The following is an 18,930-nucleotide window of genomic DNA, read 5'->3' as shown; positions in this document are numbered from 1 at the left end:
AGGAAGGTGGGGGCATGGGCCATGGCAGCAGCAAGCTTGCCTACACTGTCACAGACGTGCCCCCCTGGTACCTGTGCATCCTGCTGGGCATTCAGGTGTGATGGGGGAGCAGGTGGAAGCTGGGGATGGGTGGACGTTTCATGGCTGTTTAGCTGGTTAAGCCTGAATTTGGGGGTGCTTCACCTTCACTAGGTGTGAATGGAACTGTGGGCTGAATCTCTGTAAACTCAGGTCCTCCCGATCGCCTCCTGAGCACCGGCTGTCATCCTCATGCCCACAGCTACACTGCACCCCTTGAGGGGAAAATGGGAAGGAAGAGTCCTGGGGCTAGGGCCAAATAATTATTAAGAACAGGTTGGATACCAGGACGGAAAATAGCCAAATGTCTAAGGGCTTCTGAATGGCAGAAGCCATTCTTCTGTTCTCCCCATGGCAATAAAAAGTAAGCAGAAGGGCCCATGCTGCTTTGGCTGGTGTCCATGCCAAGGTGTGTTAAATGACCCAGTGCCACCAATGCCATGCTGGATATGTGGCATCAGGGAAGGGAGACCTCAGAGTGATGAAGGTAATGATGGGCTGTCCTTGGAGCTCAGTGGACATTTTGTACTTTGTTTCCTTAAACAGTCATCTTAGATGTGGAGAGTATTATGATAAGATTTTCTGAACACATCTGCATCATAATTTTAATCAAACATACTTCTAATGAGCACAGTGAGTTTCTGAGTGCCACCGCTTCCATCCCTGCTGTCCTGTGCTCTGAGATGAGAACTGGGAAGTGAGACTGACTGAAACAACCTTGCTTTGCCCATTGTTCACCATGATGAAGGTTAATATTTGAAGTAAAAATAAGTTTGAAAAAATATTTTCACATTTAGTAGTTAAGTGAAGGTCATTGTAGTGGCTCTTCAGAAAAATGCAATGCCTGATTTATCCAATTTTTATGGTTATCCATAATCACACTGTATGAGAAAACTACTGATAGCAAAGAACGGGTAGCTTGAATTCACCAGTTTTTTATGTTATCTTTTGTGATGCAAGTGAGATGGACTGAAACATTTGCATTTGCTTTGCCTGATTGCTCTCTCCCCTTACCTTGGGATGTTTATCCTTGGGGATAAACTGGCTGCTTCTGACTGCTCTGGGGAGTTCAGAGCACTACAAAAGGTCTTTGGGCATGGAAAGTGGGAGAAGTTTATGGGTATGCATTGCAGTTCTTGTAGGTGCTTTGGAACAGCCCCTAACAGCATTAAGTTGCCACAAAATTGAATGGGTAATACTAGTATCACCCAAACACAAATCTGTGAGTTACTTTTAGATTTTCCTCAACAACATGGGAATAATATACAGCTGGTTTTGTGTCCTTCTTCACCCAGTCTTTCTCTGTGGCTCCTAGCATTTCCTGACAGCCATGGGAGGTCTCATAGCCATCCCGCTGATCCTCTCCAAAGAGCTTTGCCTCCAGCATGACCTCCTCACCCAGAGCCACCTGATCAGCACCATCTTCTTTGTCTCAGGAATTTGTACCCTGCTGCAAGTCCTCTTTGGAGTCAGGTATGCAAAATGCAAGAAATGGGACATGTGACAAAGTTTGTAAATGAAATTACTATGTGATCGGCCACCAGTCTGTTGTAGAGTTTACATATCAGTAAGGGTCATTTGCTACCCTTGGGCAATGAAGGCACATGCCAAAGCATCCTGAAATCGCTGTATGTGATAGCTTTGCAAGGCTACCTCACTGTTCTGACTTCCTCGTCTCCTGGTACTTGATGCACCTTTGTTTGGGCTTATAAGAAATCTGTCCTACAAAATAATAAACCATTGAAACATGGAGTGAGCAGTATCTGCTTGCTCCTTATCCCAGGAATCCTCCCAGCTGAGGCAGGGCCCTTCTGATCTGGGCCCAGGATTGAGGGAGCACAGAGCCTGTATGAAGCTCTGGGGCAGGGGATAACTGGGAGAAACTGGAACCCATCTGCCACCCCTTAGGGACTCAGGGGGGAGCTCTGCAGCTTACCCCATTAAGCAGTACCACTTTCCATGCTCAGGGATTCAAGGCACAGTCTGAAGGTAAATGGACTTTGCTGCTGAGCTGTTGAATAGCCAGTGATGAGGAGATGAGCATTGAGTTGCCATTCACTACCCAGAAAATGAAGTGTTTAATAAGAGACATGACTGCACTGCAAGCACTCTCATCACAAAGATCCTGTATCTTTGCTGGCCTTCCACAATTTCTTTTATTTCCCTTGTCATAACTCTGGACTGCCTCTCTCTTTCCACAGGCTTTTTTTTTTTTTTTTTTTTTTTCCCTCTAATATGGTGATAACCTGTGTTTCTTACTTCAAAGGATAAAATCACACATTCTTTGGCTTCCAAATCTGAGGGACCTGCTTAGAAGTCTTCTGCCATCAAATCACTGTCAACTACCAGCTCCACAGAATGTTTTTACTGCTCCTGTTTCTTCTCCCAGTGCAACTTTTCTATCTCTCTCTGTCTTAAGAAGTGGCTGTAGGCAGATATCTCCTTGAAAGGTGCTCCTATTCTCCTGCATTGCTACAGGATTAGTAGGGGAGAGGGGACACCCTGGCCACAAAAAAAAAAAAAAAAAAAAAAAAAAGAATCTGGTTCTTCTCAGTTTGGTTAAATTCAGGCTGGGGTGCACGACTGTGCCTGCTGGTGTGATTCAGGCTGGAGCCCTCCCAGACACTCCCCAAACGCCTTGATGAATACCCAAGAGCCCTAATGTTCCCTGAGGACACTGTTAGCTGAGGACAAAAGAGTAGCAGGGAGCCTTTCCCATGGCTGAATAGCTAAATGAGGAACAACACAACAAATTAAGCTGTGAGGAGTTGTTCCTGTAGGATAAGCTTGAATGGCTTTTGCTGTGCTGAGGATGTAATTGCCATGTTGCTGGCCCCAACATTAATGCGTAAGGACATTCCTGCCAGAAAGGTGGGACTCAGCCTAAAGTGTGGCCGTAGGCAAACCAAGCCTGATGAGACAGTTGGAAGCAGATGATTTTTTTTCTCCTTGTACTGTTTCCTCAAATGCTATAGTAGTTGATAACCATGAGTCCCCAAAAGACAAACAGAAAAATGGTAAATAATTAGTTGAAGGGGATGCATTTTCCTGGAAAACATCCGTGCCACTCTCCAAGGCCCCGAGGAGCCCTCGGCTAAGTGCTCTGCACAGTTCACAGTGTCTGTATTTAAGAAAGACTAATTCAGAGGAGAAGAGGAATGGAGACTATCTGTTAATGTGGCACGAGGAAGAGAGACCATTCATCTCACAGAGGCTGGCCTAGTTAGCCTGGAAAAGCAGCAGCTAGAGGGGCACGGCTGCAGTCTGCAACTAGTCTGGGAGAGATATGGGAGTTATCAAGCAGAGAGAAACCATTTCAGCTAAAATATGATGTTGGTACATGAACAAATGGATGGGAACAGGCCAGGAGATAGGAAGGTTCCCACCAAGAGTGAGTGCGATTCAGAAGCAGCCCTTCAGAAGCAGTAGCCAAGGGGAAAGCCCAGACCACTGCAACCTGCAGCTCTGTTGTGTTACCCAGCATGAAAAAGCAATGACAGGTCCCAGACGGTCACCAGACAGACTATCCAAGAGGCTCCTGAGGGGAGACACAGGTCGCTTGCCATTATGGTGAGCCCCCCTTAGCAGATGCTTGGACATCATGTAGTGATGATCAGAGTTTAACTTCTCCTTGTTTAAACCTGCTGCTTTCCTTGGAAAGAGCTCAGCATGCCCTGTATGCATCACCTCCGCACTCCACTTTGCCCTGGGCCCACTCATGCCAGCACCGGCTGTGAAACAGCTTGAGGGCCAACACAGCAGGAGCTATAAATCTATTGTTATTTCAACAGTGGTGGCACTGGGCCTTCTCTGTTTCTTTTTGTTTGTTTTCTGCTTTGCCCAGCAAAATCCTTTGAAGGCTGCAAAAAATTTGGCTGAATGCCATAAATGAGTGACTCCATGGATGACTGATATTCAAATATAACTTACTGGCAAAGCTTTGAGAGTGATTTGATTATGCATGGCATGAGTAATTGCAGTGATATAAATATTTGTTTTAGGTGGCAGAGACATGGTGCTACTACAGCTCTGCTGTCTCTTTATTTTCCTGTGCTTTCCAGGGTATGGTGGAAATGCCCGTTTCAGGGAAATCCGTGCCCAGCGGAAGCACTGACCCAGCTTGCTGCCCTGCTGCTTTTCTGAGCAGATCCATGACAGCTCCTGACACAAGGAGTGGTTGCTTTAGGGGGTGCTCGCATGGGTGATCTCTCAACACAGGAAGCCTGGGCACCCCAGAGGTTTCCCTTGGCTTGTTCAGAGCTGCGGTGCCAGCCTGCACCCTTGGGCAGCTTTGGGTTTTTCAGGCATGCTGGAGGAATGGCCAAAACAACTCGCACTGCAGTGGGAACTTAATGCCCATAGGGCTTTGAAGAGTCACTCAGGCCTTTTAGGTCTCTGTCTCCCTTTCTCCATGGGCGTAAGGAGAAGAGGCTGGTATAGCTCACAGGAGAACCAGCTCCATTGCACAAAGCTCGGTGCGAAGCCAGTGCTGAGCGTCTCTGGAGGTGTGAGCTCCTTGCTAGCCTGAGGGGTCTCCAGAGTGAGAGTGTCTCTAAGCCAGGAGATACACGGTGTGGGGAGAGAGACAAGTTCTCACCCAGCCAGTGTGCTCAGACCTGTTCACATAGGTCTTCTTTCCAGTGTTAGTAGAAACAGGGCAGAGTCATTAGCTTCAAACAACTGTACTAAAAGCCAAGTCACATTTTCCATTGACCTCGGTCTGAGGATGGTTGTGATGTGGGGAGTAGCCAGTGCATGTCCTTGAGTTCATGAGCAGGTCGAGAAGAAAACAGAGGGAGCTGAAGGGGACAGAGGAGGAAACTGGGTATGGGTAAGAATTGGGCCTAGGTCAATGCTGAGCTTTTCTTGAGAGTCTTGCTATCTTTCTTCCTTGGTCTCCCCTCCTCCAGCTTTTCCCTTTGGTTGTTGTTTTACTATGTGCAGCTCTGTGGTCTCCTCACACCTTAGGAAGACTACTTCTTCCTTAACATGGGGTAGCAGAGTTTGAATCCAGCATCCATGAGCCTCTCCATTGCCTATGTTTGAACCTGAGCTCTTCCCCCCAGGTTGTAGCTCTGGAGTGCAATGGGCAGCAATTCCAACCTGCAGTCAGTGAGGGAGACCTGCCAGAACATTTCAAAAGATACTGCCAAGGGCAGACTGAATTTTAAATTTATTTCACTTTCTTTTCTCTCACTCCTATGGAGCTGTGTTTCTAGCATTCTCACTTATCTTTTCCCTCTGCTCTTCTTCCAGGTTGCCTATTATTCAAGGAGGGACTTTTGCATTCCTGAGCCCCACCCTGGCGATGCTGTCTCTCCCCAAGTGGAAATGCCCTGCCTGGACACAGAATGCCACCCTGGTGAATGTCTCTTCACCAGAGTTCATTGAAGTCTGGCAGACGCGAATGCGAGAGGTATATTACATTTTTGGTGCTACCTGCTCTGTATCAGGGCTGTTTGCTTTTAGAAAAGTACCTGACCATGGCAGGGCCACCAGTGCTGGAGAACCCACCGTTCCCAATGGACCTTGGCCCTCACCCTGTTGCAGTTTCCTAAGCATCTAGTCTCTGGCAGAAACCAGGTTCTTTGCTGCTGAACAGGGGACATGCAGTCCTTGGGTGATTTATGATCCCTGCAAAGTCTGCACTGGTCCAGCCAGATCCCTTCTCCATGAAGCATGGTTAGCTTTGAGGAAGGAAGGAAGATGTCTCCAAGGAAGGGACCCTGTACAGGACCCAAGCACAGGAAACCTAGTGTAAAGAAATGCAAGGACTGTAAATATTAAGAAAAAGTGCATTCTTAAGTAGTCAAAAGAGAGGAGGAAAGGTCAGGGATTTCACTGTCTTGTCCTACATCTATTGCCTTATCAGAGGAGGGAAGGTGCTGAGGAATGCAGAGGACCCAGCCCGGGTTTATCACCATGAAGAGAGCAGCCTCACCCTGAGTCCCCTGCCTGGAGCTGATGTGGGCAATGAATGGCATTTCAGCATGTAATTGCTGGCTACTTAGCAGTGATTGTAAAACACAACAAAGTTCAGGGTGATAAGTGTGTCCCCAGAGGGAAACCATACAAAAACCAGAAGCTGTAATGACCAGTCTGCCCCACCAGTGTGCTGAAGTGCCCTAAGCCATTCCCAGATTGGCGATGAATGAATACCATGGTCCTGCTCCCATGTTCAGGGCAAGAGCTTTCCCCCTGCATTTAGGGGGACGAGGAAGGGAGGGTGCAGGGAAGTTGGTGCATTTCTGGGTGGCCCAAGAGAACAGGAAGGAGTGGGTCACTGGAACAAAATTAGCCCTGGTGAAGACTAAATTCACCAGCCAAGGGGCGAAAATGGTGTGTTGGTGCTCTGGTGGTCCTTCTGCACACATGCTCAGCCAGGCTTTGCTGTAGTCACTGGGAAGCCTCTGTGCTGGTCTGTCACTGGAAGCTGAGCTTGGCTCTCACGCTGGTTTTGCACTGACTTGTTAAGGAAAAGCTCAACAACTGGAGCTCCCTGCAACCTCTGCTCTCTTCCTACATTTTTCCAGCTGCAAGGAGCTATCATTGTAGCTTCCTGCCTTCAAATATTCGTTGGATTTTCTGGCCTGCTCGGATTTCTGATGAGGTTCATCGGCCCCCTGACAATTGCCCCCACCATCACCTTGGTTGCGCTACCTCTCTTTGACTCGGCTGGGGACGAGGCTGGGCAGCACTGGGGCATAGCATTCATGTAAGTAAGTCTTACTTCCCTGTGGGAAAGCTGAGAATACACAAGCTGCCTACCTCTAATATGAAGTCAAGTGTTGCAGTCTGTAGCAGGGTTCCCCTGGGTTGGAGATTTATTTTTTGAGCTCTAACATGCGGCAGTCTTGTGGAAGACAGTAGTGTGGCAAAATTTCCTGCCCCCAGGAGGTTAGAGCCCTCAGCAACAAAGCAAAACCCAAAAACGAGTTAAAAAAAAATCTGATTTTTGAGAAAATCCAAAGGTCAGTAGAGAAACAAGTCTTTCTCATGTGTGGTTCCTGGAGACAGTCTATGCACATTGTCTTGCACACTCATTATTCAAGTTAAAAAAGAAAATTCTAAAATGACAAACACTTAGAGTTAGGTGTTCCTTGAGTTAAAATAGCTGGTACTTTATGTATTGTTTTCACATGATGAAGAGGAATTGTTTTCTCCACAAAGGGCCTGGGGAGCTCTGGAAATGTTTGCACATGTGGTTTTGCAGCTGAGAGCTGTTTCAGGGATATTTGTGTGCGTGCCCTTATGCATGAATGTATGAGTGTGTTCGTGATAGGATTTCCTCAGTATTTCAGAAACTAATTCAAAAAGTAGAAATGTCACTGCATGGTTCCCCTGCAGTTTTGGCACCTTCAGCTCCCTAAAGCAGACCTCAGCTTGGGACAGCACGCAGCAGGAGTAGGTTGTCGTCCTCTCCGTGAGGTCCCATCGGTTTGCTAGTGCTTTCCGAGCTGCTTTTGGAGACTCAGGGCCAGGCTTGATTGCAGCCCCAGGAAGGCAGTGTACTGTTGTGGGGACGTACTCTCTTGGGTTCTCTTCTCCTCCCTGCACCTGCCTTCCCAGGCCCCAAAAGCCACTTCTCTTCTCCACCTCCAGTTCCTCATTTAACTGGTTTCTTCCACCAGCACTCCATATAACCACAGACCCTGTGTTGCCTTTCACCATTGTTTCTCCTGCCGCATTTCTGGCTTCTTGTCCTGTTCTCCAGCTCCGATAATTTGTCTGAACCCCTTTGCTTAGCCAGTCTGAATTTTCCCTTCAAAATGTATATCCTTGTGTGGACTATCATAGTTTTCTGCCTCCTTTCTCCAGTTAGTGGCTTCTAGTCTCAGTCCTTTGCTTGACCTCTTTGCCAAACTGCACTGCTCCATTAATGGGGTCCCAGACCATGTCCCTGTTCTCAGCCCTGGTCACCCATTCTGTCCTGTTCATTTCTGTACTGTCCTCTTCCCGTGCTAATCCCAGACCTTTCTTTCCTGACTCAGACACCTTAGCCCCAACCTGATCATTGTGCTTTGAGCTGTCTGAATTTGTGTCCTCTTTTGCTGCCTCCTCTATGCTTCCAGGGCACCATCAGGGAAAGCATGAGAGGGGGGATGGAGAAGGCAGAAGGCAAGAGCCACGTGGTCTCAGCCTTGCTGTCCAGCCCCATCACATCCCAAAGCTCCCATGATGGGTGATACCCGCTGTTGCCTCAAGAAACTGGTCTAATGCTGCTTGCTTGCTCCCTAGCAATGGTGCATACACAAGTCATTGCTGGGCAAGGCCTGGACAGACTCAGATAGCTCACAGTCATTATAAGCTGCAAATGCTACAGCCTGAGATGTTTCTGCTGATTGCTTGGGACCTGGCATGAATGATCACTGTTACAGACTGGTCATAGTTGAGCAGATTTTTGTGGGAAAGATCAATATCCCTCACTCCAAAGAACAAGTTCTACTAAATCTCTATCATTTCTGCTCCAGGTCATAAGCAGACCCTGCTACTGCTCATGGCAAAATGACCTTCTCAATGCAGACTATATACTATGTTTATTTCCTGAACATCACTCTTTGAAATAGGTTTGGGATATATTTTTCAAGAAATATTTGGCCTGAAGCTGACGTTTTCCATGGAAATTTTCATCCTGAATGGGTAAAGTTAGACAGAATTATAAGCAGCTGAAAATAGCATTTGTTGATGGAATATGTCAAGCAACCTGAATAATAAGCAGTGACACCTGCCTGAGATAGATGAGGGCTCTGCAGTGATTCATAAGGATGCCAAGCCCCTTTGTTAATGCAAATGCACAAGCTATGCACTGACACAGTCTGTCTGGGCTCTGTAGCTTTAGAAACCAAAAATGGAAACCAGTTCCTCCTCAGACTTTCTGCCTCCAGTCATTCAGTGCTTTGAGTCATGATTGATAGATAACCTTTGGTCGCATGTCGTGATGTGTCTTGCAGAGAGGTGAGGTTAACATTTCCTTTGTACTGCTGGTATTCTGCCTGCCCATGAATATTGCACCTATAGCTCACCACCCTTTCATGCATGGAAAAATACCACTTTTCCATGCACTCTCACTGCACTTCAGCCAGTGCAATCGATTTCTCACCAAATCTTATTGCGATCAATTCACTCAATGTATACAATTCATATTTGTTATAAAAACAAATGAGGAGCCCTTCAGAGGCCTGGTTAACATAAGAGGAAGGTACCCAAGGTCTTCTACCAGCTCAGCAGATGAGTCCCTTCCCTCTCACCACATATCACAGCCTCCAGCTTCATCTGGTTGCCCTTTCTAGGCGGACGGACACAGGGCTTGCTGTGAGTGCATCGAGCCGTGCTGCCATTGCAGGAGATGTGCCCTACACAAGCGATGGGAGAGAAGCTGCACCTCTTTGTTGCTTCCACCAGAATGAGCCCTGGGTGCTGCCAGGGGCACACATGAGCCTTGGAAGACCCCTCCACTGAGGAGCCCTCACAGACCAGAAGGCCATGATCTCCCCATCTTGGCTGACTGGGAGGGCTGTATGGGCACTACCTGCAGCCCCGTAGTCCAGCCACATTTTTTTCATTCAAAGCAGGGACTTGCACAACCAAATCAAATCCTCTTTCTTTTCTCTGTGCCATGTAGGAGCTTTTTGCCACTTACAGCATAGCACAGGTAAACCTGAAATCACTAAACCAATAAATCCTGTATTTCCAGTATATCTGAATCACACGGAGATTCAGGAACAGTTTCCTACATAGCCTGCCTGGACCTTGCACACGTTTCACACCTTTCACATTTTTATTTTATTCAAGTGTCATTTTTAAGCTCTGGCAACTGTGTCATACACCGTGATGTACCATGTGGGGGGCTGGTTTTGAAACAAAAGTTAAAAAAAAAAATTTGCAAATGCAGCAGGGCTGTTGGTGGTGTGATGGAAAGCTTGTTCGACCCTAGGCATGGTGGAGTGGGGAGCCATCCTCTGGTGCTGAGAGCCTGGTTTTGGGGGTCCTCTGGAATCCTGGGTCCTTGGGCAGCAGGTCTTCAGTTAATGTGGGGACAAGTGGGCAACTCAGCACCCACTTTGTCTCATGGTCTGGTTTTCCCTCCTCCTAGGACTATTGCTGTCATAGTTCTGTTCTCTCAGTACCTGAAAGATGTCCCTGTGCCACTGCCATCTTACCAGAGAGGCAAGAGTTGCCACGTCTCCCCGGTCTACCTCTTCCAGATCTTCCCGGTATGTTGCAGTCCGCAGAGACCCAGTGATCGTGGTGGAGGGACTGACCTTACCTGCCATGGGATGTCTGGGGTCTTTCCATTCGTGTCTGGTCGAGGTAGTGCTTCCCAGACCAGCTTGCACAGTGAGGAGGTGAAGGGGGAGAAGGTCCCCATGGTTGTGCATCTGGGAAGGGAAGGAGGGAGAAAGGGCCACCAGGACCCCTGTCATCCCTCTGCCTCCATCCTACGTGTAGGGGAAAGGGTCAGGCGGGGAAACACCTTGTCCCCCACAAACGTGCCAGATTTGGCCATGCTCTAACTGGACCTCACTGGTGCATGTGATGGGCAGGTGCTGCTGGGGCTGTCCCTGAGCTGGCTGCTCTGCTACGTGCTGACAGTGACTGACGTCCTCCCCGCAGACCCCACTGCCTACGGCCACCTGGCCCGGACAGACACCCGTGGGGACGTTTTGTCCCAGGCTCCCTGGTTTCAGCTGCCTTACCCAGGTACCACGGCCCCCCCTGCTTTCCCATCCCACCGTGCTGCTCCCTGCTCCGGCTTGCACCTCTGCTTGTGGCTAGCAGGGGGAGGTGAAATGCCAAAATTCAGGCAAACACCCACAGCATCCTTGCTGTCGTCCCTGCCCCGCAACACATTTCAGGGCAAATGTGCCCCACCAACCTGAACTGAGTTTTTTACTTGCAGGCCAGTGGGGAGTGCCGACCGTCAGCCTGGCTGGGATATTTGGCATCTTAGCTGGGGTGATCTCCTCCATGCTGGAGTCTGTGGGAGATTACTACGCCTGCGCCCGCCTGGCTGGGGCCCCACCGCCGCCAAAGCATGCCATCAGCCGCGGGATCGGAGTGGAAGGCATCGGCTGCCTCCTGGCCGGGGCCTGGGGGACCGGGAATGGCACCACATCGTACAGCGAGAACGTGGGGGCCCTGGGCATCACCAAGGTGAGCCTTGCTGCAACAGGGTGGCTGCAGTGCCCTGGCCCTCCTGGAGGTTCCCCCAGGGGTGTATTTATAAAGATATGGTGCACATGGACATATGCTGGACCTGGGATGTGATATTAGCCCATGTCCTGCAAGGCACGCTGGAAAAATGTGGCCTGGCACATTGGTGACCGCCTCAGCAGCACCAAACAGAGGTGGTCAGTCCCTCTCTTCCATTGCGTATGGTCTGCACATGGGATGAGCGCAGGTTATGGTTACTCACAGCACCTGGCTTAGGTGAGACTAAAGAGGGTATGTTACATCTGAGCTAACCTGGAAACTTCCTGAGGACTGACTTTCTCAAAGATTCTCTGTCTGTCTCTCTGTTTCTCTGTCTTCCTAAATATGTTTATGGAGAGGAGAGAAGGAGAGGAGAGGAGAAAAAAGAAAATATTTAACAGGACTTCAAATTCCACAAGTTTTATAACCCAAGAATGGCAATCATATGAAACTTAGACTATTTCTTTGGGACTATAAAATGCGATGGCAAAGTTTTCTGTTTTTACCTCTCTATAAAGTTTTGTGAATCTCTTGAGTATCTTATTGCTCTTATAAGGGAAGGAAATTTCCAGAGATAAGCTTGACAATCAGATCTAAGATTTTCACTAAGCTTTCCAACCAGGAGATGGGTACATCCAGCAGCCAACTGGAAAACATTTTAAAATCATTGTCAAATAAGCAATGTCATATCAGCAGAGCTGTGAGTCAGTAAACAAATGTGGAATTTGAGTTAGGGCTCCCACTCTGTAATAATGCTTGTTTCACTGGATTTTATAAACCTCACTCACAATACCCATATTTCACAGACCGAAGCATTAGTGTCTGATCGAGGTGGCTGCTTCCAGCAGCAAGGGCTGTCTGGATGTCTGCATGGAGACCAGTTTAGCCTGTCACCACATGTAAATTGTCACTATGAAATCTGTGCATACTGACCATACACCTGAGCCTATTCTTTTCTGACATTTAGTTTGCTGTGTACATTATGTGTATGGGATGTAGCATAATGTGTATGGGATGTAGCATAATTCAGAAGTGCCCAGACTCATAATTTTCAGATCACAGGACATGTTCTCCCTATGTGTGCAAAGTCCTTCAGGTGGACACGGCATCCTTGCTGACTCAGGAGAGCTGTTTCCCTTAGATCCCACCTCTGCTCACCTTGTTCACTCTTAAGAGAGCAGAAAATACAGTCTTATCTCAGTCAGACTTAAATCAGTGTAAAGATTCTGGCTGGGGTAGATGGGGATGCATATAAGAAATGGAAACACAAGGGACTTGTTTCCTCCACTTAAACAGAGGTGTCCAGCACCACCAGAAACATCATTGGAGATCTCAGATATCCACAGGGGCTGTCAGATAAGGCAAAGGAGAAGCTGCTGGAAGCTGTCAAGATGCAGCATCTTAAATGGCACCAGACACCTATGTTTAAGCTGCTTGATCAAGCTCAGCATGCCGGAACTAAGCTCTCCTTTCCAAGAAAAGAAGGGGAGGATTTTAAGGAGAGGTAAAGACCTCAAAGTCACCATATCCATATCAGGAAACCATGCGGTTTCTTTGACCTTAAAAAAAGGACCTGATTTTCTTATTTTCCTGACATAACTGAAACAAACTCAAAACTAGAGGCTTTAGCAGTATATGCTCACTGTTGTGGTATCAGTGGATTAGGTTAATTTGCCTTCGAGGCCAACTCCATGTACTGGGTAATTGGACATTTTGGCAAATTAAGAATCTGAAGCTTCATTCTAATCCTGGAACAAACAGATCTGTTGGCTTTTATTAAATTAGATTTTGACAGTAATGATGTCCTGAGGTTTTAAGCCAAGGAATATAAAAAGCCCACCTGAAGGCAATGCATGATTTTATTTTGAAACTCCCCACCGAATCTTTTTCATTTATCTTTCACAATCAAGTAAGACTCAAAATATTTTAAAGGAACATGCTTAAGAAAATACTTAAAAAGAGACACTACTAGTTACTGGGAGTGTTTTTGTGGAGAGCTTTCACAAAAAGCCCTTCCTGTAAATAAGACATTCTTCAGATATTTAATGGGAGGGATTAAAATATTTAATGGAATTATAAAATGTTTGCAGTGGATTACAGAGTCTCCCTGCCTAGGACAAAAACGTTGTAAATCTTAGCATGATTTTTTAAGCTATCCAAGTTTTGGTGTGACACATTGTATCTTGAAGTCTAATAAATATTGCTGCTTTTCTTTTTAGTTTCAATAGTCTGTAAATGTCTCTCTCATCCCTTTGTTTGCCAGATACTCTTTTTCTTTCCTATTCACATGCTCTTACAGATCTGAATGAAAGGCATGGCTTGGCACTTCATCCTGTCTTTGTTATAGTCCCCAACCAAGAAAAGGCCACCCTGCCTCTTCCTAGGGAAAAAAATGAGAAGTAAATGGCTTTACTGAAGCTAGATGGGTGATGAGAGATAGGGGCAGATCAAGAGACTTCCCCACTTCTTATTAGCCATTTGTTGATCATGGAAAGAATGTATCAGATCCCAGAGCTTGGGATGGAAGCAGCCAGCCTGGTCAGCTCTGTTCTCCCAAATCCTGGTCTCCAGGGAATGGAGGAATTGGTGTGGGACACCTAGTTGAAAACCATTTTCAGATGGCAATCCAAACTCTGGTGGAAGGATTGTCCAGGGAATAGACTGTATGGCTGCAGTGGCAGACAGTGGGTCTGCCAAGACATTTCTAGGTTGGAGGGAGAGCAAAGTTGCCTGTGGGGATTACTGTGCTCCTCATTCAATAATAAACCTTTTGTTTAACAGCAAACTGTTAAAGTCCTGACAACAGTAAGAAAGAGGATAACATCAAGTAAATAGGTGTGGATCCTTGATTGCTCTCAGAGTGCTTTTCATGATAAATATTTACTAGTGTGCAAATGCTGATGCTTCATATGGAGTGCAAGCATCCCAGCTCACCAGTGGCTGCTTCTGAACCTGCGACTGAATGTGCCATTGAGTGCTTTGTCCAGAGGGACAACCACTGCCTGGCAGATGAGTGCCGAAGCTTGCCGTCCTTCCTCTCTCTGCGCCGGTCGGTGTGTGACTGCCTCTTCTTCCTCTTGCCTCAGGTAGGGAGTCGAATGGTGATCATTGCTGGGGCCTGCACCATGCTCTTGAGCGGCATCTTTGGGAAAGTCGGGGCGATACTTGCCAGCATACCCACCCCCGTGATCGGAGGCATGTTCCTGGTCATGTTTGGAGTTATCACGGCAGTGGGGGTCTCCAATTTGCAGGTAACAGCTGTGTGAGCACCATTTCATCCCTAGGGAAGGGGACTTTGGTTTCAAGTCAGGTTATGTTGGAGAGGATCCAGAGGAGGCCACCAAGATGATCAGAGGGCTGGAACACCTCTCCTATGAGGACAGGCTGAGAGAGTTGCGGTTGTTCAGCCTGGAGAAGAGAAGGCTCCACAAAGACGTTATTGTGGCATTTCAGTACTTAAAAAGGGCTTATAAGAAAGATGGAAACAGACCTTCTAGCAGGGCCTGTCGTTGTAGGACAAGGGGTCATGGTTTTAAACTAAAGGAGGGGAGATTCAGGATAGACAGGAGGAAGAGATTTTTTACAATGAGTGTGGTAAAACAGTGGAACAGGTTGCCCAGAGAGGCGGGAGATGTCCCAGTCCTGGAAATGTTCGAGGCCAGGCTGGATGGGGCTCTGAGCAACCTGATCTAGCTGAAGATGTCCCTGCTCATTGCAGGGGGCTGGACTAGATGAGCTTCAAAGGTCCCTTCCAACTCAGGCTATTCTATGATTCTTACCAGGCCAAGTCAGACAAAACCACACTGCAGCAAATGCAAACATTTGCATTGGCAGTTCCTCGGGTGAAGGTGAGGGCACATACCCAGAGGGGCTACATTGCGGAGGGCTCCCTGGCTAGGCAGGACTTGCTGGCGTTGGGCAGGAGGATCTCTAACGCCCCAGCAGCACCAGCGTTGCTGTGCGGGTCCACTCCCGTGTGCAGTGTTTACATCCCAGCACGTCTCACGAACAGTAATCCACAGATTTGGGTAACTGCAAATGTAATGTATGCATTTTGTCTGTGCAGTACACAGATATGAACTCCTCCAGAAATATCTTTATCTTTGGATTTTCTGTATTTGCTGGCCTCACGATTCCCAACTGGGCGAGCAAAAATAGTACGCTGCTGGAAACAGGTAAGAAACAACATCAGAGCATTTTCTGTAGCATAAAAACTGAAGCAAAGGCTGATCCAGATAAATCTTTTAAAATACAGTTTTTCCTCATAAAAGCCCGAAACCTGTGCTTTGACTTTTGCCTGTTTCTTTCTGGGAGGGCTGTTGTTGCTCTTTGTTCTGATGCACAGCTCTGGTGTGAAAATCTCTGCTCTTGGTCAGTGACTGCACGTCAACAGATTTCTGCCAGGCTAAGGATTGCAGAGCTCTTCCCTGGGACATGTTCCCAGGATGGGGCTTTGGGTAGGAGAATACTCCAGGGCTGAATCCCGATAAAGATCTCAATGAATGAGGCTTGCTTACGTGCTCATACACAATAAAACATTGTGCTTCCAAAACACAAGAGCAGACTCCTCTACTAAATTCCATCAATTTCGCTTTAATTTCCAGTCCTCCAACAGTTATGCCTTCATTGTGTTTCTTGTGACTAATGTGTTTGTCACAAAGCCTGTAGCGTCCTCTCTTAAGGTATATATGGCATGCTGGGTGGGCTGTTCAAAGAGTTGGACCCACAAATCACACACTCTATAGATGTCTATGAGATGCTATCAGATGTCACTGAGCTATTTTGCTCATGTCAAGTAGCCCCTACAGAGAAACATCGCACCTGATTAATTAGTGGTGAAATCCCATGATAAATATACCTATATTTCTTCAGGAACTGAAGCTTGTGCTTTTGCAGGGAACTGCTTGGTGTTATGGTGTGGAGGTGCAGAACATGTTTGGAGCAGAAGGCACCTTTTTCTGGGGCAGTCCTCTGCTCTACACTGTTAATAGGCTTTTATTGTACTTATGAGTCAGCTCCTGCCCACCAGCAGCTGGGTCAGTGAATAATTACACAGAATAAAACTGTAGGCCCGAAACTGGCAGTGAGATCAATCTCCCTTCCCTTGCCAAATCTTAAGATCTGCTTTGGGATTTATAAATCCTGTTTAAACAAGCATGCAGCTTGCAGCCTCTTTGCATGGGGTATGTTGCTGGTCAAACACACGTCTCTCTGTACCACTACCCAAAGTTCTGCTTTTGTCCTAGGAATCATCCAGCTGGACCAGGTGATCCAGGTGCTTCTCACCACTGGCATGTTTGTAGGAGGACTCCTGGGGTTTATCCTGGATAACACCATTCCAGGTAGGACTGGCTGAAATGAGTTAAGCTCCTAGTTTGTGCCTGCCCTAGGGCTTGTTTCCTAGTAATTTTTGTCTTCATGACTACTGCTCTGTGGGTAGAGTTGTGCTAGCAACCATGAAATACCATGTGACTCAACTCCTGGAGCGGGGAGAGGAACCAGAGACATCACTGAAATGGCCTCTGGTTGGAAAAGAGCACCTTATCAAAAACTAACTCATTTTTCAGGAACAACATAGTCTGAGGAAAAGGTTTATTAGGGAAAAATGTCTTTTAGGGAAAATTCCAGCCATGTTGCTGGTTGAAAGGAGAGACAATGGCAACTACAAGAAGTGAAGGATCCAGTGCATGCCTCCTTATGAGGCTGAACTGGTGCCACAGCAGTGGAAAGCAGCAGGAAAGGCTGGTGACCCAAGACAGGACACAGCACCTGCAGCTGGCCCTCACAGACAGCAAAGAGCCTCCGATTTCCATCAAGCCTTGGGAGAGATGACATAAGAATAGGAGAGGAAACCCTCTTATCTGCTACAGAAAAAGAGCAGGAAGGACACTCTATTAACCACATTCTTTTACCATCTCAGGCTTCTTGGAAAGCCAGTCTCCTTTGGCTCATTAATTTTCTTGTAGCCCTTGATCTTCAGCTCCTTCGGGCAGACTTTCCAGGTGTGGTCACTCTCTTTCCCCAGAGGGACTCAGCTGCTGCAACAATTACAGACACTTGGCAATTCCTTGGCCAGGGTAAATGCCTGTGACTGACTAGGAATTGCTAGCTCAACCTTATCCCCCGACTCCACAGTATCTGGGCAGTTAACATCCAGCTTTGCTTTCCTTGCATGGTATGGCCCCCTTTTTGAACAGCTCTTGGATGCCCCATGGCTTGTGAAAACCTGTCTTGGTGCACCTGATTCCCACGGAAAGCAGTGGAGAAGACTGCTTATCTGGAAGCTGTTGTAGCTATTGTCTAGGAGCTTATTAGTGATTTTTTGTAAAGAGCTTTGGGGCTAGAAGGTTTTAAGTGTGTGGGATCTAGATGTTGTGCTGGGTTTGCTGGTATTTGAGAAGTGGCTGTGAGGCACACAAGGTCATCCTGTGCTCGGAACACCTGCTGTTTTAAACACAACTGTCTCATTTTTGCTGTTGCAGGAACACAGGAGGAGCGGGGACTCCTGGCGTGGAAGCACAGCCATAAGGGAGAGGAGGACAACTCTCAGCTCGTTTCCAAGGTCTATGACCTCCCGTTTGGCATTGGCACCAAACACTGCTCTGTTTCTTGGTTTCAGTATCTCCCTGCTTGCCCCAAAAGACTACCTGGTAGTGGCAAGAGCATGGATGAACTAAAGGCTGCTGGACAGGAAAGCAGTGTTAAAGCAAGTTCAGAAAGAGACTGTGAGATAGGTGCTGATACAAGGATCTAGGCACCTGGCCTGCAGGTGAACTCATCTCAGAAGCTGAGGTCTGAAAGGCATGTCTGCAGCCCCCATCATTTGAACATGAGCTGGCAGCTATTAGAGGCTGGAGCAGGAGAAAGATAATGTCTTTCTCTTCCCAGCCCTGCCCCTGTGCCACTGGTGACCTTGAGGGAATAATTTTTCTCCTCTCTGCTCCTGCCAGCCCACCTCCAGGAAGAACATAATCCCTCTTTGGAGAACACCAAAGCCCAAGAAATGCCTGGGAAAGATGTTCAGTTTCCTTCCCTGCACTGAGCCTTGGGGACGCCAAGGAGCAGCTGTTTAGCTGAAGCTCCTCCTGTCCCGTCTTGGCTGCTCAAGGGGCCACAGGAGAAGGCATCCCTCATGTGGGCCCTGTAACTACTTTTGGGCACCCCTTGGGGTGGGGCTAATCCCCACCGCCTTAAATATCTGTAATGGCAATGCTCACCTCTCAGCTTGTGGTTTACAAGGCATCCTGGCCAACGGGCAGGAGTGGGCACCTCTAGGTCATGATTAATCTCATTCCATATTATCATAATTTAAAGTCAGCCAAATGAATGTTGTTGTAAGAGAAGCATCTAAGGTGAATGGGTTGGGTTGTCTTCTGAATATGCTTCTCCCACCTTAGACTGCAGAGGGAATCTAGAAACCTTACTTAGGTTCTTGATGGAACAGAAAACCCCAGCTTCACCAATATGAATCCCACCTGGGGTGCTGGGAGCATTCTCAGGGGATCCAGCTTCCCCAGGGCAAAGACAGAGGAATCGTCATCAAAGATGAAACAGAAAACTTTTCTGCTCGCAATCTGATGCAACCTGGCTACTGCTATATCCTGTGCTCCCCCATACCTGTTTGGTCCGATGTGGTGACTGTGTGGTGACAACCATTTC

General features: G+C 47.5%; 2 protein-coding genes across 2 annotated transcripts in view; both read left to right on the top strand.

Annotated features, from left to right (window-relative positions):
* Positions 1-5,415, top strand: part of CNOT4 (CCR4-NOT transcription complex subunit 4) — a 110,381-nt gene extending 104,966 nt beyond the window's left edge. The window contains exon 12 of the mRNA XM_082059444.1: positions 5,335-5,415. Within this exon, the coding sequence (XP_081915570.1) occupies positions 5,335-5,372 (38 nt within the window). The 3' untranslated portion in view covers positions 5,373-5,415. The remainder of the gene's footprint in view (positions 1-5,334) is intronic.
* Positions 5,416-6,683: 1,268 nt separating this feature from the next.
* On the top strand, positions 6,684-18,025 carry LOC309449798 (solute carrier family 23 member 1-like; the record flags this gene model as incomplete). Its single annotated transcript, XM_082072208.1, has 8 exons — positions 6,684-6,793; positions 10,172-10,292; positions 10,623-10,779; positions 10,979-11,232; positions 14,358-14,522; positions 15,338-15,446; positions 16,518-16,613; positions 17,754-18,025. 8 exons carry the CDS (start codon positions 6,684-6,686, stop codon positions 18,023-18,025), a joined length of 1,284 nt encoding a protein of 427 aa, XP_081928334.1.
* Positions 18,026-18,930: the final 905 nt, after the last annotated feature.

This window comes from Streptopelia decaocto (assembly GCF_964273445.1).
Source record: "Streptopelia decaocto genome assembly, chromosome: 1".
NCBI lineage: Eukaryota > Metazoa > Chordata > Aves > Columbiformes > Columbidae > Streptopelia > Streptopelia decaocto.
Note: the sequence above shows the minus strand (reverse complement) of the source record. Positions and strands in the feature narration are given on the sequence as shown.